At 36.1% G+C, this 17,746-nt stretch overlaps 1 protein-coding gene across 2 annotated transcripts in view; it reads left to right on the forward strand.

Annotated features, from left to right (window-relative positions):
* Positions 1-17,746, forward strand: part of LOC107740425 (microtubule-associated serine/threonine-protein kinase 4-like) — a 94,430-nt gene that overhangs the window by 30,029 nt on the left and 46,655 nt on the right. For both annotated transcript variants that reach the window (XM_016553221.1, XM_016553964.1), the window contains one exon: positions 8,190-8,221. In XM_016553221.1, the coding sequence (XP_016408707.1) occupies positions 8,190-8,221 (32 nt within the window). The remainder of the gene's footprint in view (positions 1-8,189; positions 8,222-17,746) is intronic.

Below are 17,746 nucleotides of genomic sequence, written 5' to 3' on the forward strand. Positions count from 1 at the left end.
CGTCGCTTCACATTTGACTTGATCTAATAATAAAAAAAAAAGGTGCACATGTAATTGCTTTTTTTTTTTTTTTTTTTTTTTCTTGGAAGTAATTTTTTGGTTGTTTTTGGGAATTGGGTTTTTTTTTTTTTTTTTTTTTTTTTTTTTTTTTTTTTTTTTGGTTTTTTTTATATAAAGTAATATGTGTTTAAGGTCTAGGCAATTAAAATATCTTTATGGAAAAATCACTTAATATCCTGTATACTTAATATACACTTAATATGTTTGTAATGTAATGTTTGTTTTGTGAATGACTTGGCACCATGTTTGATTTATGTGTATAGTGAGCAATCTTAGTCACATTCACAAAGGCTGACAAAGACACAAGTGCTTTGTTGTGCATGATATATGACGATGTATCAGAATTCAATAAGCGTGATTGATAATGTCTGAGAGATGTTTGTGCCCATATGGGCACATCAGTCAATTCTCATTTTCCACACTATTAATGTGCATGGTTCACACGTTAACTGTCTGGCTATTTATATTTATGCACTGGACACTATACTGTGTGCTGTGCATTCATTATGAATTCTGGAGAACAAGCAAGGGCTTTTAAAGTTAAAGGTGATATTTTATTTGTTTATTTATTTGTAATGTGTGGACAAATAGAAGTAAAGCAACTTTACTGGTGCTTTCAGAAAATTGCTTTTTATATAATATAATGTTGGTTTGTTATTATTTGTTAATAAAAACAAAGCATATTTAATAAAACACTGCTGATACTGGATTCAACTAAAATACTAATACTGCAGCAACAGCATGTTTGTTCTGATATGTTGTGTAGTTTTGAGTTCTTTCTATATTCGTGGCAACATCAAAAGCCCACCAGCCCGGCACAGTGCGTGTTCAGCTCTTCTGGAAGTTATCAGTACATCTAAGTTAAATTTGTATGCACTGTGTGCCATATGCTGCCTATCTGCACGGTTGACACAGTGTTAATCTAGCAGTGGGAGTCTGACTCTTGGCCAGTAAATACACACTTCTTCACATACGCTTCTTAGACTGGGGGGGGGGGAGAGATAAAGCCTTGCACGGATTGCAGAAGGTAAGAGAAAATGGACTTTGTGGAGAGATTGAAAAAGCATTCATGAAGTAAGTGGAGAAATTGCAAAAGTGGGTTTGATTGACTGACATAATTAGAGCCGGACTTTAGAAATGTTAAAATGAGATTGTGACACTGAGGTGCATTTTTACCTTCAGATGTGCCACTGAAGGAAACAAGTAATGGAAACTTTAAATGAACTTCAAATGAGCTCCAAATCAGAAAAAGCTTGTCAAGGTAAAATGACCCACATCAAACAAATGTCCTCTGCTTGGAACTTGGAAAAGATGCATTTTTTTTCTTCCTGGAAATTAGACATTGTTTTGTCCTGCACAACCTAAATTAGGGTGCTTTCACACCTGGCTCGTTGTTTCGGAACCTGGCGCGTTTCCCCCCTTTAGCTCGGTTCGTTTGGGCATATGTGAACACGGCAATCACGCCCGGATCGGCGCCAAAACAATCGGTCCGAGATCGCCTGAACGAGGTGGTCTCGGCTCGATTGAAAACGAACTCTGGAGCGGTTCGGTTGTAGTGAGAAAGCAATCCGATCTAACGGACCAACGAACCAGGCTATATCACAATTTATGATGGGTATACGTAAGTTCCGTGAAAAGCATTAGCTTTGTTGTTTTGCTAATACTTCAAAATGAACCTGTAATTGTCTGTGGGTGAGCAGGTCTTCGCCATTCAAAATAAAAAAGTGCACGACAACAGTTTACTCGCGCGTGACTTGTATTAACAAATTTGGTCCGTTTAGAAACTTTACCGTTTGAAAGCGAACCGCACCAAGAATAAAAAGCAACATTGTAATAATTTGAATCCCTGTTTCGGAACAAAGCAATCGATCTACAGGTGTGAAAGCACCCTTAGTCTCCTATGATGAATCGGATATCGGTGCAGATGAATGTAGCGTTTATATTTGCATATTACTATTTATTACAATTTTATACTGGGAAAACACCGTTTTGGTTGTTCTGATTCTTTTATAATTAATATACATGCATTTACTAGAATTATTATTATTATTATATTCTTTTTTTGGATTAGAGGAAGCAAACAGAAATGTAATTTGAACAGAAGCATGGATGAATAAAATGAATAACAATTCTGATACGTTTATGCAACCCAAAGTGTTTTTTTTTTAACATGAAAAGGGAAAGTTTGTCAAGTCAAACTTTGAATGTTGTTCATTTGTTGGATTTAGGTTGAGTACAGTAGATTAACATCTCTATAGCATTTATATGAATAACTAAACCGAAGATCCTAACATGTTATAGTGTGTTAGAAGATCATATAAGGAGTGTCAGAATATTGTGTGTGTGTGTGTGGCTGTGCTGAGATGATAGTCTCTCTAAACACAGGCCACTAAAACATTAATGAAAAGAAACAAGCTTTTTGGCACAGTTGTCACACTCGCCCTTTGTTTTACTGCATTCTCTGTAGTCTTTTAAAAATGCCACATAATACAGACCTTCCCAGTGTAGAATAATAAGGTGAATCAAAATGCTCAGACAAGAGGACGAAATACTGCAGGGTAACAGATATGATGGTGTGAAGGGAAGCAAGGCATGTTCCTTCAGCCTGTCATATCAGCTGACCTTTACAGATGATGAAAACACTAGTCTGTGGCCCTGAGGGATCTCTGAGTGCCATGACAACATTATTAGCTGGATTGACCTTCATAGCACTTCCCAGCCCTTGTACCCTGACCACTGACCTTCTGTCTGACCAATACAAACTCCAGCTGAATGCAGAGTTCTTCCTTTTTACTGGAAGAACAATTCTTTAGCTTGGTCAACTTCGAGAATCTTTCTTTCTTTCTTTCTTTCTTTCTTTCTCTCTCTCTCTCTCTCTCTCTCTCTCTCTCTCTCTCTCTCTCTCTCTCTCTCTATTTATTTATTTATTTATTTATTTATTTATTTCTCTCTTTCTTTCAAAACATATTTAAAACTTGGTCGGTCCTGTTGCATTATGTCTCACTTTTAGGCCACCACCATTTGAAATCGCTCATAACTCCTAAACCGTTAATCACAGGCTCAACGATCTTATGTCATTGGAATCCTTGGCTCCAATTAGAAATTTTCGGGTATTTTTGATTTTTTTTAAAAAAACCTAAGCTACTTTTTTTTTCACCCGATCGGAACCAAACCAGTGCAGAAAGATTCTCTGGAGAGTGAATAACAATAATTATCAAAAAAAAAAACTTTCAACTCACGGTCGCAAAGGGATGCCAAAACATTCGGAAGGGGGCAAGGTTGCTTATACTAAAACGGCTATAACTTTTGAACTGAATGAGATATTCATCATCATCGGCAAACTCAGAACACTTATACAGTATAAGAGCTCAATCTGAGGTCACATGAAAAAAATCGTTGAGTTTGGCCACTTGGTAGCACTATAAGAGAGAAAACACATAAAAATGGCTATAACTACGCAACCATTTGTCCTATCAACATGAAAATTGGAATGCACGTCTTGGTCAAAAGCACAACAAGTGTCTATAAGGACATTTGTGTATCTCAAAAAACATGGGTGCCATTGGTCAATGAAGTTTGAGCATCTATTAGACAAAGTTAGCGGAGGTCAATCGGAATGAAAATAAGTGGGCCTGTTTGACTCACGGCCCTAAAGGTCTGTGAGAAATTTGAGAGAAATCGGCCACTGGCCACTGTAAAAAAAATAAATAAACTCTTTTGCACTCTAGTCCTAGGTTTTTCGCTCAATCTGGAAAAACACTGCAGTACAATTCTCTGGACTCTCTAGGTCAATAATTATCAAAAATAAATGTTGAAGTTTACCCTTTGGGAAGTTATAACGGGGGCATTACTTCATCACTAGATCTTGAACAACTTAGCCTCTAGGACCACTGCTGTCAATCACATAGTTCTTTAAATATTTGACATTATTTAAAAAAAAAAACTACTTTTGCGAACTACTTCTAAGTTTTACACTCAACCTTTAAAAAATAAACACTGCAGTACAATACTCTGGACTCTCTAGGTCAATAATTATAAAAAAATGTTGAACTTTACCCTTTGGATAGCTATAGCAGGGTCATTTAGAAAATGGGCGTGGTCAAATATTCCCTAAAGCCTAAACGAAAACTCAAAACTTCACAAAACTGGGTAAGCACATACGGCACATGAAAGAAGCATGCAAAGTTTTATGGAGATCAGACCACAGCTGGCGTTATAAGTCACAAACATTAAAAATCATGTTTCTATGGTAAATTACCTGGATTTGCCAAAAATGCTCTTTAAATCATTGATTTAGGTGGTTAGGTGGCTTGCTAAATATTATGTAATGTCTTTTTTCATATGTACTTAAATGCCTTAAAGTGCTTGAACCCTGGTAATGCCTGCTTGCCGCTCTTTTTTTTTTTGTATGTAGTAACTTTAATTATATGCCACTGATGGTGGTTTATTCCATCAACCTCCAAAAAACATTACAGTGGTCCATATGACTCCTGGCATATTCAACGTCTCCTGAAGCCATACAATAGGTTTGAGAAACAGACTAATATTTATTCAATGAAAGCAATAATATGAACCAATATAATTAATATAAACAATATAATATGAAAAATTTACCAGTGTAAATCATCCATTTTATTGCATGAAAAAAAAGTATTCTGCAAAATATCTTATTTCATGTTGCATGGAAGAAAGTCATACAGGTTTGTAAAAGGGAGAATACATAAAGTAAAAATAAAAAATATATATATATTTTTTTTTTTCCTTTTTTTGCTGAACTGTCCCTTTAATGCTTGCAGATTATGCTAGTTTATTGTTCATTTGTGGAGTGAACATCACTCCATCACTGTGGAGTCTAAAGCAGGAAATGTTGCAGATGTCCCTTGCCATTGTAAAGAGTGAGTCACTCTGATTGCTTTGTCTTTGCAGTTAAAGTATTCATTTGATCATAAATTGTAATGGGAACATTGTTTCTCTTGACCGGAGGTCTCAGCACCACTGTCATTTTGGCAAATAACAGATGGTATAGCCGGTTAAACATTTTTCCCATCACTTTTCTATTTCGGGAAGGAAAAAAAAATGTGGGAAGAATGAGCGGGGAAGCCCTTACAGATACAAGTCAGCATTTCACACTGCCACACTTTTGATCTTGAGATGGTGCAGAAATGCATGCAAATTCAAAGGGAATTATTAATATGCTATCATGGCAAGGTCTTTAAAACAGTATCACTAAAGCTTTGATGTAGCTGGAACATTAGGAAGTTTCGTGTCATGGTCTGGGCATGCAAAAATGCAGAGATGTTTAAGATAGTAGACAGATGTTTTACTGTTTTTTCTTTTCTTTTTTTGTCAGATAAGAGGAGCTGTGTTACTGGGCTGCTTTGCCAACTTTAGATTGGAGTTTTGCATTGGAATTACTTGCTGTCATTGAAATTACTGAAGGTAGATGTCTTCAAACACCTAGGGATGGTTTGAAGTTAGTCATTTCCTGAAACATTGTTTAAAGGCACCACAACCTTGTATTGCTGATCTCATATTTAATTTATTTATTGTTAAAAGATGAAGGATGATCTACATCTGTATCTAAAAACATAAGAGAGAAATATTTGGTCTCATCTTCAAAATATATATTTTTTAAAGATATGAATACTTTTATTCAGCAATGACTCATTAAATTGATGACAGTAAAGACTTCTACATTGTTTGTTTAAAATGTTTAAAATAAATAATGTTCTTTTGAATTTTCTATTCATCTTAAAAACATTTAAAAAAAGAGAAAAAAGTTTAGCGATGGTTTCCACAAAAATGTTAGGCAGCACAATTGTAACAATGTTTTTTCTTAAGTAACAAATCAGCATATTAGACTGTTTTCTGAAAGAACACGTGTCACTGGAATAATTTAAAAATAGCAGCTTTGCCATCACAGGAATAAATGTAACATTTTAAAATACGCTAAAATAGAAAGCAGTTATTGTGATATTTCACAATAATATTGTTTTTACTGCATTTTTGATCAAGTAAATGTAGCCTTGGTGGACATAAGAAACCACTTTCAAAAAATAAAATAAAAATGTAATGTTGAAATAGAAAGTGCATTAAAATAAAATATCATTATAAAAATGTAACATTCATGTTAAATATCTTGTAATGTCAGATATCATGTCTGTTGTAAATATAGTCTTTATGCATCTTATGCAGTATGGATCTTTTCCACGTCCTCACAATGTTCATAGTGTGATCCTCTTTAACTTTCCCCATGACTTTTTTTTAGGAATTCCACTGAAACATGATGGCAATATAATTCAGTCATTCCCGACTTTCCACAGACACATCTTTCCTAGTAGCTTTGAGAGTGAATAGTAATGCATATATTCATGTTGAGCCTGCCCAGCGTTGAATTCATGGGTAAACCCTGCTAGAGTCGCACCATTTCACTGCTGTTCCCTGCTGTGCTCTGCAGCAGCTCCAGCGCTCCTTTTCATTCATTATTTTTGAGAAGCGTGAGACTACGGTTTCTCAGGATGCTGCAGCACCATACGGCGGAGCTTGAAGTCACAGTCGCACATCAGAAGTTCAGAACTAGCTGCTGCTGGAAATGTGACATCCCATTTTTGGAAACAGTAGTCCAGCTGGAATATATGCATTTTATGCTGAACACATGAAATATTTTTCTGTTAATCAGTATGATGTAGGAACAGAGGCGAGATGGTTAATTAAAAATAAAAAAGTAGTATAAATGACAAATTACAGATTCAAAATATAACCATAATCACTTTATGAAAGTTACCCGATTACTGGGTTTATTCAAGACATTTGTATGTTAATGTTGTGACTGGAACTACTGTAAGTATTTTTCCATCTGTTCTTTTCACGCACACATTCATCTTTTTTCCATCTACTCTTTTCTGGTCATTTACAGATAGCAGACCTGTGTTTTACTGATTTTATCACTTTGTAATGGTAATACATATATTATATTGGAGCTAGTATAACAAAACATCAGCTGTTCTTACATAAAAAGGTCTCAAATTGTATCAATTATTATATCAGCTCAAATGCCCTCTTGTGGTCTTCTGTGACAATTGCACATGCTTATTGAGGAATGATAACTGGATCTTCTACAGATGCTCAAATGGGAATGTGGTAGTCTATATTGTATTAATTTCAATTTACACAAGTCTAACCATCAATTAATAAATAAATTAGGTTAGGAATATTTTTTTTTTATAAAGGGTTTACTTCACTTTGGTGAAGGTTTTGAGAGAAATAACCATGTATAACTGAGAAATAACCAATAATCTAAAACGGATTATTAATTTTCATGTTTCTGCTACTATGTATATGCAAATGTATGGTTCCACAGTAACACAGAGCAAATCCATTCCTATGATTAGATATACTTCACCGCTTAAAAAGTCAGTAAGTCAGTAATTGATATTGTTGTTGTTTTTGAAGTAGTTTTGAAAGAAATTAAGTCAGCAATAACGCATTAAATTGATCTAAGGTAACAGTACATTTATAATGATGATTTCAGTTTTAAGTAAATGCTGTTCTTTGCATTTTTCTATTATCTATTAATAAAAAAAAGATGATGATGATAAATGTGTTCTTGAGCTCCCTTGAAAATTGCCTTAAAAACATACTATATTTTTGATCAAATAAATGCAGCCTTGGTCAGCATAAGAGAACCCCAAGTTTACCTTACTGACCTCAAACGTTTGAAAAGTATAGTGTATTCAGAACTACTCTTACAAATGTTTGACTTTCACATACAGTCAGAGCTGAGGGCTGCGTGTGAGTGCAGGGGTTAAATATTCATGTTGTCTTTGGGACTGAATGGATCTAGAGAGCCGGAAATCTAGGTCACCGCTGGCACCACTGGGGTTACCATTAAAATCTGGGTCACCTGTTAGCATGCACTGACGGTGAATGACTAAGCAAAGACGGCTGGTAATTGGCTGTCAGGGTGCCCAAGTTGCACATCCAACTTGGACAGGAGTTATGATTTTAGCATTCAAATTATTACACACATCACCTTTAAGCATGAAATGTTTCTTAATATTATAAATGGTGTGTGTGTGTTTTAATCTACTCAGTCATGAACGTTGTTCTTTTTTTGTGCTTTTTTACAGAAAGAGCTCAGCCTTCCCAGACGAGGAAGTTTGTGAGTAAATCTACTTTGTCTTAAATTTAACATGACACAAAATTGAGCCTAGACATAAACCTGCATCCCCAGCATAACATTTTTTTAAGATTTTTAAATTTATTTTTTATCATCTACAGAACAAAGTCAGGGTAGTATGAACGCCTGTTTCCACAACGGAATTAAAAAAAATGACTTTTTAATCTAACAATTCAATTAATTGCAAATCTCAGAATTGTAAGATATAAACTTTTTTCTCAGAATTCTGTCACATTAACCTGTAATTGTGAATTTAAAACTTTATGTATAAACTTGTACTTCTGAGAAGAAAAGTCAGAATTCTGAATTTATATCTTGCTGTTCTGACTTTTTTTTTTCCAAATTGTGAGATAAAAAGGAAATGGAATGGGCTTCCGTAGGGTAGGCACCATTAAGATGGCTGTGAGGGATAGACTTCTGATTTGTTCAGTGGGTTATGCTGTTGTGTACTTTGTCATCATCCAGCCATTAAAACATTGAAAATGCATCTTTCCAAAAAGAAACTTTTAAATGAATGTGTTGGAAAATGTAGGAGTGACCTACACTCTTAAAAATAAAGGTGCTTCAAAAGGTTCTTCAAGCGATGCCATAGAAGAACCATTTTTGGTTCCACAAAGAGCCATTCAGTCAAAGGTTCTTTAAAGAACCATCTCTTTCTTATCTTTTTATAATCTGAAGAACCTTCTTTCGCCACAAAGAACCCTTTATGAAACAGAAAGGTTCTTCAGATGTTAAAGGGTTCATATGATGCGATTTCAATTTTTCCTTTCTCTTTGGAGTGTTACAAGCTCTTGGTGTATAAAGAAGTGACACGGCATCAACAGTATGTGAGGGGCGTAACATTTCCGTCTCACGCTTGAGGTATTCGGCCAATCACAACGCATTGGATAGCTGGCCAATCACAGCACACCTCGCTTTTTCAGACCGATGAGCTTTGTAAAAATCAAAAAAAGAAAAGCGTTTCAAAAAGGCGGGGCATAGAGGAGAAACAATAATGTACAGTATGTGGAAAATAATGCGGTTTTTTTACTTTAAACAGCATAAACACATTTCATTACACCAAATACACAAAATAATGTTCTTTTTAGCAGCATCATATGTCCCCTTTAAAGTTTCTTTATGGAACCCTTTAGACAAAAAGGTTCTTCTATGGCATCGTGAAGCACCTTTATTTTTAAGAGTGTAAGACCTTGAGGCAGTGTAGGACTTTTATCAATCACAGGCTATTTTTAATTGATGGAAAATTAAAAATGACAATCTGTTTATCATAAGTGCAATAAATTCTTACAGGCTTTGATTTACAGTGAATTACTAGATTCCATTATTAAAAGAAAAAAAAAAAGCATATCGTTCTCTTGGTCATATTTTTTTTTTTTTTTTTTTTTTTGCTTTGAAGATTTTGAGAGACAAAGATGTGAAACGTGCCTAGTTAGCTAAATTTCTGAAAATAACAGTTTTATGTAAATTACCTTCCCAATTACTTCCCATGTCGAGCTTCTTTATGCAAGTTGATGAGTAAACAGTTCTTTTGCTGTCCTTACATCCACATAAAAGGATTTGCTTGTTAAAGCATTGTTTGCATTCATATTTTTATTTATTTATTTGTTTATTTTTGGAGTTGCACATTTGCATACAAATAATATGAAATAAAACCTTTTTTTAGAAATTGCAGCTGATATTGATTACAAAATGGTAATGGCATACCTGTAAATACCGCTGAGTTTTGTTTACTCCATCATGTTGAGCTCAAGGCTTCCAGGCAATCTCTTGCATAGGCTGAGTCATCACACAGCTATCTTGAACTTTGGCAGTGACCAGACATTTGAAATATAAGATCTTTGACTGTCATCTGAACTGGGCCCTCAGTAAACTGTCATCTACATGTTGCAACATTTATGGTAGGGCTTCATAGTTACTTGAAATTGAAATCATGATATGACCTAGAATGATTATTAAACTGCAATCTCTATGTAAACTGAAGTGAATATTTGACCTTCATGGGTATTATACAGGTGAAGGCGTGAAAATGATGACAGAATTTTCATTTTTCATCTTTGAAGGGTTTTATAATATGAACTAAAGCTTTGTTTACTCGCGTCTCTTTATAGGATGCATACTCATCAGTTGCATTTAATAATGAAACCTTCACTCCCTGCTTTTTATGCATTTATTAATGAAACATTCACTCTCTGATTTCTATGAGAGAGTCTTGAGTAACAGGACAAACTTATATTACTGACAGTTCAAATAAACCAATCTGTGCGTTACACCCTAGCCATTGGTTTGGATTTTCAAACAAGTTCCTTAGAATTTTTAGGAGAAGCATTATAAATATATTGTCACACACCTGGATTGTTTTTGTTGTTTTCATCCCTCATGTGCTCTGTGTGACCTAGTTTCTGTCTCCCATTGATTATGTCATTTAGTTCAGGTGTGTCTTGTCTGTTATCCTCGTTTACGAATGTACTTTAGTCCCTGTCTGTTCAGTTAGTGTTTGTCTGGTCTGCTACGTTCCTACATGTCCCTACTACGTTCCTACATGCCTGTTCTGTCCTGGATTTACCCTTGTGTGGATTTATTAAAGACTATTTGCATTAACCTTCATCTTCTTCGTGCATTTATCTCACTTTATCTCACCTTATCTATAAACATAAAAAAATTATACAAAATAAATTGAATAAAAAAAAAATTTGAAACTGTTGGCATAAAGTAAGAGTATTGAGCTGTAAATTGAATGTGGATGGTATAGCTCATATTTTGGTTTGGGACAGATGAGATGAAGACTTTCTGAGCTTATAAGTAAAGCTGATATTTGAGTGCAGGCTTAGGTATCTGTGCACGTGCTGTGACATTGTTAATATCTCTTCTGAAACTCTAGAGGAGGTATATGTAAGAGAACTAAGGTCTTTACAAAAATACGAGAAACAGGATGCCTTCCCAAAAGTCTCCATTTAATCCCATTTAGGCCCAATCCCAATTCTATTTTATACCCCTTCCCCTACCCCTACCCCTCCAACCAAAAGAGAATCGAGACACCCCTACCCCTTCACGTGAACGCGCGAAACGGAGGGGTAGGGGAAAGGGGAAGGGCTAAGGGGTAGAATTGGGATTGGGCCTTAATGTCCAGGAGAAATAATTGCAAAATTCAAAACATCTTACTGGTGATTTATCTTGTTGTTGTTGTTTTCCTCTCTTGACTACATTTATATTTACATTTAGTCATTTAGCAGATGCTTTTATCCAAAGTGACTTACAATTGGGGGATCCATAAAGCGATTCTTCTTAAAGAGGCAAACAGATACAGGAAGTGCTCTATTGGTTAGTAAGACTGCAACTCAAGGCTGGCAGTCATGCATATGCTCTGGAACAGAGTAATATCGCGTCTATATCGCAGGCTTTGCGATTAGGAAATCGCAACGTCTCAAATCGTGATTTCGATTAATCGCACAGCCCTAAGATGAAGTCAAGTAGCTTCGAAAGAGATGTTTTCAGCTGTCGCTTGAAAATGGTCAGGGATTCGGCATTCCGGATAGGGGTGGGAAGATTGTTCCACCAGCCAGGAATGGTGAACGAGAATGTTCTGGAAAGTGATTTTGAGCCTGTCTGTGATGGTACCACGAGGCGTCGCTCACTAGCGGATCTCAGACTTCTGGAGGGGATGTAGATTCGTAGTAGTGAGTGGAAGTAGGCGGGTGCTGAGCCTGTGGCTGTTCTGACTAAGTGTTGTCAACATAGCATTGGTTAAATGTCTCTTCACAAAGTATCTAATAATGTATCCATGACATTTTGAAACATAAACAGCTTTAAAAGTGATCGGTTAGGTCCGTCAATCTCTGCATTCCCTCTGAATGTTATGTTATCTTCACTCATAATGTTCTCTACTGTCAGTAAATACTCAGATACTTTTGAACAAGGTTGGAGAGCCCACAGGCACATATTGTGACATATTGTGTATTTTCATTCTGGCTGTATGTGCTCGACCCCCATTCACTCATAAAGCTGGCAAGAGACAGGATATTTTTTATATAACTCTGATGTATTCATCGGAAAGAAGAAAGTCGTAGACCTTTAGGATGATTTGACAGTGAGTAAATTTGCAGTACATTTTAGGTGAACTATCCCTTTAAAGTCCCTGTTGGTGTAATGGGCTGTTCCCAATACTTTTGTACATGAATGTATGTACTGTATGCAATATTATTTTATAGAAAAATGTAAATTTTAATATAATATAGTTGGATATAATGCAACATTTGTTTTCTGCCCACGCCCTTTAATCATGTGCGATTTTTGGCTCTTCATAGTGAAATGGATGGATATATTAATGGACTTGAAGGCAAAGCCGAGGGGTGGAGGGTGTCTAGTATTGGGGGTCTTAGGATGCCATCTCTGCTTTTTGTGGATGATATCATCCTGATGGCTTCATCGGACTGTGAACTTCAGTGTTTACCTGGGCCGTTTGCAATTGAATGCGTAGTGGCGGGTAGAGAAGTTCCTCGAGGTCTTTTTCACAAGTGTGGGTAGGTTGGGGCATGCGATTAACAGTCTGATTGGTGTGGTGGCAGCAGTAAAGTGGTCATTGTACCAGGGCAGGCTGTCATGGTGAAAAGAGAGCAACGCCTGAAGGCAAAGCTCTCAATTTACCAGTCGATATGTGCTCCAACCTATGGTCATGAGCTCTTGGTAATGACTGAAAGAATACGTTTGTGGGTACAAGCGACTAAAATGAGCTTTCTCTGGTGTCTGGGCTGACCCTGAGAGACAGGCAGCGAAGCTCGGACATCCAGGAGAGACTCAGAATAGAGCTGATGCTCCACACCGTTTAAAGGAGCCAGTTGAGATGGCTCCTGGACGCTTCCGGTGGAAGTGTTCCAGGCATGTCCAACAAGGAAGAGACCCCAGGGCAGACCCAGGAGAGATTATATATATCGGCTGGCCAGGTGAACGCCTTGGGATCCCCCAAGATGAGCTAGAGGAAGTGATCAGGGAAAAGGACATCCTTAGCCTGCTGTCACCGCAACCAAATGAATGGACAGATGGATCTCTGGTCTGCATCAAAAAGGTCTTTATTAGGGCTGTTAATTTAACACTAATGATAAAAAGAAACGATGCAATTAAAACCATTAACATTTCAGGTTAATTTATCACATATTGTGTAATTAATTCTATTAATAAGATTGATTGACAGCCCTATAGTTTTAAGCCTAGGTATATAGAATTATAGGCATACAGAATTGTTTAATACTCTTATCAGTAAAGTTTGGAGGAGTCAAGATAATGACAGTTCAAGAAGGGTCTGCCATATGTTTATATGTCTGTTTGGTGGTGGTGGTTGTGGCTGTTTATGTTTGTAATAGGTCAGAGATTTATTTTTCTATATTTAGAAACCATGACAGTTGGCAGTTTTTTATGGTGACCCTGATGACTGTGTCTGGTGTCAGTTGACCTGTCAGGCATATGTGAAGGTGCAAATCTGTCCTTTACCAAGATCACAAAATCACAGGTTGTGCAATACTAGTTTTTAGTTTGAAACAAGTAACATTAGGAATTTACCTTAAAATATACAATACATATTGTTTGATTGACCCCATACCACCTTGGTGTGTTTCTTCCCCCTTTTTATTGTAATTATGACAAATTTATTTATCCATCCATCCCACACAGTAACTGAAGTTCAGAAGTGATTTGTGGCAAATGTACAAAAGATATTTCAAGCAATTCTATAATAAACATTTTTTGTTTGCTGGTTTACATATCCTGTTTCAACCTGTTTTAGACATGTCACACTTTTTTCCACTCCGCAATGCTCACATCCTATGTTCACTGTTCTTTTCAAAATATTTATTTACGAGAAAACTGATTGCTAGTGCAGTGTCTCTGAAAATACATGCTCATCATACCCGTTTTCTGTCAGTTACGCTCTCTTTTTTGGATGTATGTGATAGATCTTCAATATGTCTCAACCTGTCAGAAACCAATTAGAAGAAAAAAACATGTCAATTAATTTTATTGGCCTTTTGCGTTTATGATTTATGGCATGCTGCTGTGACGACGGCACGGGCATTGTGTGATGAATGTGCTGTTACGGTTGTCCGTTTGTTTCTGAGAGGGAGTGAGTCAATGCAATGGTCATGTGACTGGGCTCGATCAACAGTGGGATGTAGTTGAAGTGGTGGATGGGGAGGTTATGGACACTCAGGTCATGCTCTCCAGATGTGTTTACTGAATGTTAATTAGAAGTGAGTCACCCGTTTATGCATCAGCATCGGCAGCAGCAGGTCAATGGCCCTGAGATGTGTTTTGACTTTTAAAACCTTATCTATTTATTTTTAATAAAATGTATTTACTACAAATAAAGTAGCTTTTATAAATGTATAACATGATTAAAATTTTGCTAGCTAGCAAATGGTGAAAATTGTGGTGAAAAATGGTGAGATTTCTATATAGATTTTAGTTTTAGTAATTTTAGTACTTAAACTTCTTTCATTTCACTTTGCATTTCATTTAGGCTACTTGCCATGGCAACATTTCTAATTTTCATGTAAATTTTCTTTTAACTTAGCACCACAATGATATGATGTGTTGATAGGGTGTTGATATGAGGTTACTAGGGTGTTAGGTGGTTAGGTTTAGGTTTTATTTTTAATATTTACAATTTTAATTTTAGTTGAAGTTTTAGTAATTTTGCTGTTTTTGTCATTTTATTATTATTATTTTAAAAATATTTCTTAGCTTTGTTTTAATTTGTTTTTAATTTCTGTTTTAGTAAACAAAGTTTTAGTATTTTCTTTTATAGTATTTGAATTTAAACCGTTTCAGTTAAACAGTATTTCAACTTACTATCTTATTTCAATTAGTTGCCAATGCAACATTTCTAATTTAATTGTAAGCAGAAAGTGGTTTTCCTGTAATATTTATATTTCCGTTTTTATTTCGTTTTTTTTTTTCCTCAGCTACTGTATCACATGAGTAGCAGTGCGATTTTTTTTTTTATTTTTTATTATTTTTTTTATTTTTTTTTTTAATGAATTTAATGAAAAACACATAACTTACATTATTGGAAAATATACGATTATTAAAATATGACTCCTTTAAGTTGACCTCTTTTAATTCCTTTAGATATCCTTCTAACGTGCATGTATGTTATTGTCCAATATGACGGCAGTGTGGAAAAGAAAGGGTTACAGCAATTAATGAATGTAAATAGAGGGTAATAAGTGAAGTGTGACCTGTTAAATCCCAGTGGAGCAGACCCAGCAGCCTCAGCTGATTGCTTCATTCCCTCAAACACATGCGCACATGCACACAATGAGCCTCGAACATTCTTGAACACTCTAAAAGATTAAAGCTATTTTGATTATACATTAAAGCATTGTCTCTTTGCTTCAGATAAATATGTTTCAGATAAATAAGTTTTGCTAATCCAGTTTCTCAGCATGAATGAGTTTGACCTAATTCAGAAGAACTGCAGCAGGTGTTTAACTGGGTTCTGTCCTTACGCCCCACTTCCCGACCGCCTGCTGCTTCTGCTCGGTCTGATGCGCTGTACACTGTCATCTACGATTGTGTGCTCCCATGAGCCTGCCAACTGTGGACAACAATTAACTTTTCCTGAAATGCAGCCCATTAGACTCAGTGTATTCACATTTGTGGTGTAAGTGGTTTTGCCTTCGTGTCTAGTTTTTACACAACTCTTTGTTCAAGCTCTTGTTCTATCCAGGCTGTGCTATTGCAATGCTCTCTTGGCAGGTCTTCCAGCCAGTTCTGTCAAACCTCTACAACTAATCCAGAATTCGGCTGCAAGATTAGTCTTTAATGAGCCAAAAAGAGTACATGTCACACCTCTGTTCATCAATTTGCACTGGCTACCAATAGCTGCTTTCATCAAATTCAAGATGTTTGCCTACAAAACAACCACTGGGTCTGCACCCCTTTACCTAAATCCAGACTTGTATGCCCTCCAGAAACTTGCATTCTTTAAAGGGTTAGTTCACCCAAAAATGAAAATTAGCCCATAAATTACTCACCCTCAAGTCATCCTAGGTGTATATGACTTTCTTCTTTCAGACGAATCCAGTCGGAGTTATATAAAAAATTGACTTTGATCTTTCAAGCTGTTTCATGGCACTTGTTGCATGCTTCAGTCCAAAACGCGTTTGGTCTCGTTCTGTATCGCGTATCTTGTCAGTGTATGCGCTTGCTTGGCCATTTGTTGCGGAGAAAATAAGGAAAGTGTGTTCAAGCGCCAGCAGAAAACAGTGTAAGTAAAACAAGTTAAATAAAAAGCGCCCATCCATTAAAAAAAAAGTGTCTCACATGGCTCCGGGGGGTGAACAAAGGCCTTCTGTAGCGAATCGATGCATTTTTGTAAGAAAAATATCCATATTCAAAACGTAATAATCACTTTAATGACCCTTTAAGTGAACGTCACTTTGTAGTGCCATCCCAAAGAGGCACAAAATCACTTTCACAGACTTTTACCTTAATTGTTCCCTGCTGGTGGAATGACCTGCCCAATTCAATCTGAGCAGCTGAGTCCTTAGCCATCTTCAATAAATGTCTGAAAACACATCTCTTCCATCTACACTTGACCCTCTATCACTAGAACTCTGGAAACACTTTAGTATAGGGACCAATTCTCACTATTGACTAGTTGCTTGCATATATTAATAGCATATTGGCTATTTATTAGTACTTATAAAGCACATATTCTGACTGACCATATTCTACATACCTAATCTACTCAATACCTTAACTTAACAACTAACTTACTAAGCAATAATTAGGAGTTTGAGGCAAAAGTCGTAATTAATAGTTAATTAATAGCAAGAATTGGACCTTAAAGTCCCCCTGTAGTCAAAAATTGTATCATTTAAAACTCATCTTTGAGCATCAAAATGACATATTTAAATGTTTTTTTTCTTGTGAAAATAATTTTCTCATGCCTTAAAATAGCTTGAATGCAACTCTACACCCTTGCCTCATTTATTATACGCGGATCTATGAATACGCAAATTAGCCCCGCCTCCACTCAGTCACACAGCAGCCAGCCATGAGCCAGCGCTTCCTGTGACGTGCGGATGTCAATGCGGGAGAGATGCGTCTGACTCCGGGCTACTTTTACACTGCTGCCGCAGGTTATTGTTCAAGTTAGCGGTTCTAAATACAAACAAATAAGCGCTGACAGCACATGACATCGTGAAAATAGGGGGAAATATTAACAGTTAGCGAAACATCTACAGAAAAATATAGTATTTTTACTCATAGTAAATATAACTGTTAACGGATTAACCTTGCTGCCTTCTCACTCACTCAGTGATGGGCAAACTTGGCCCTTCCAGGCCACTTTCCTGCAGAGATTTGATCCAACCCAGATACAACTCACCTGCCTGTAGCCTTCTAGTAGTCTTGAAGACAATGATTTCAAAAAGTAGCTAGCTACATTGAAACTACTTTCAATTTTTTTTTATTATTATTTTTTTTGTACAATTAACATTACAAATAACTAGA

Source organism: Sinocyclocheilus rhinocerous, unplaced genomic scaffold (genome assembly GCF_001515625.1).
Source record: "Sinocyclocheilus rhinocerous isolate Xijiao unplaced genomic scaffold, SAMN03320098_v1.1 scaffold1543, whole genome shotgun sequence".
Lineage (NCBI taxonomy): Eukaryota > Metazoa > Chordata > Actinopteri > Cypriniformes > Cyprinidae > Sinocyclocheilus > Sinocyclocheilus rhinocerous.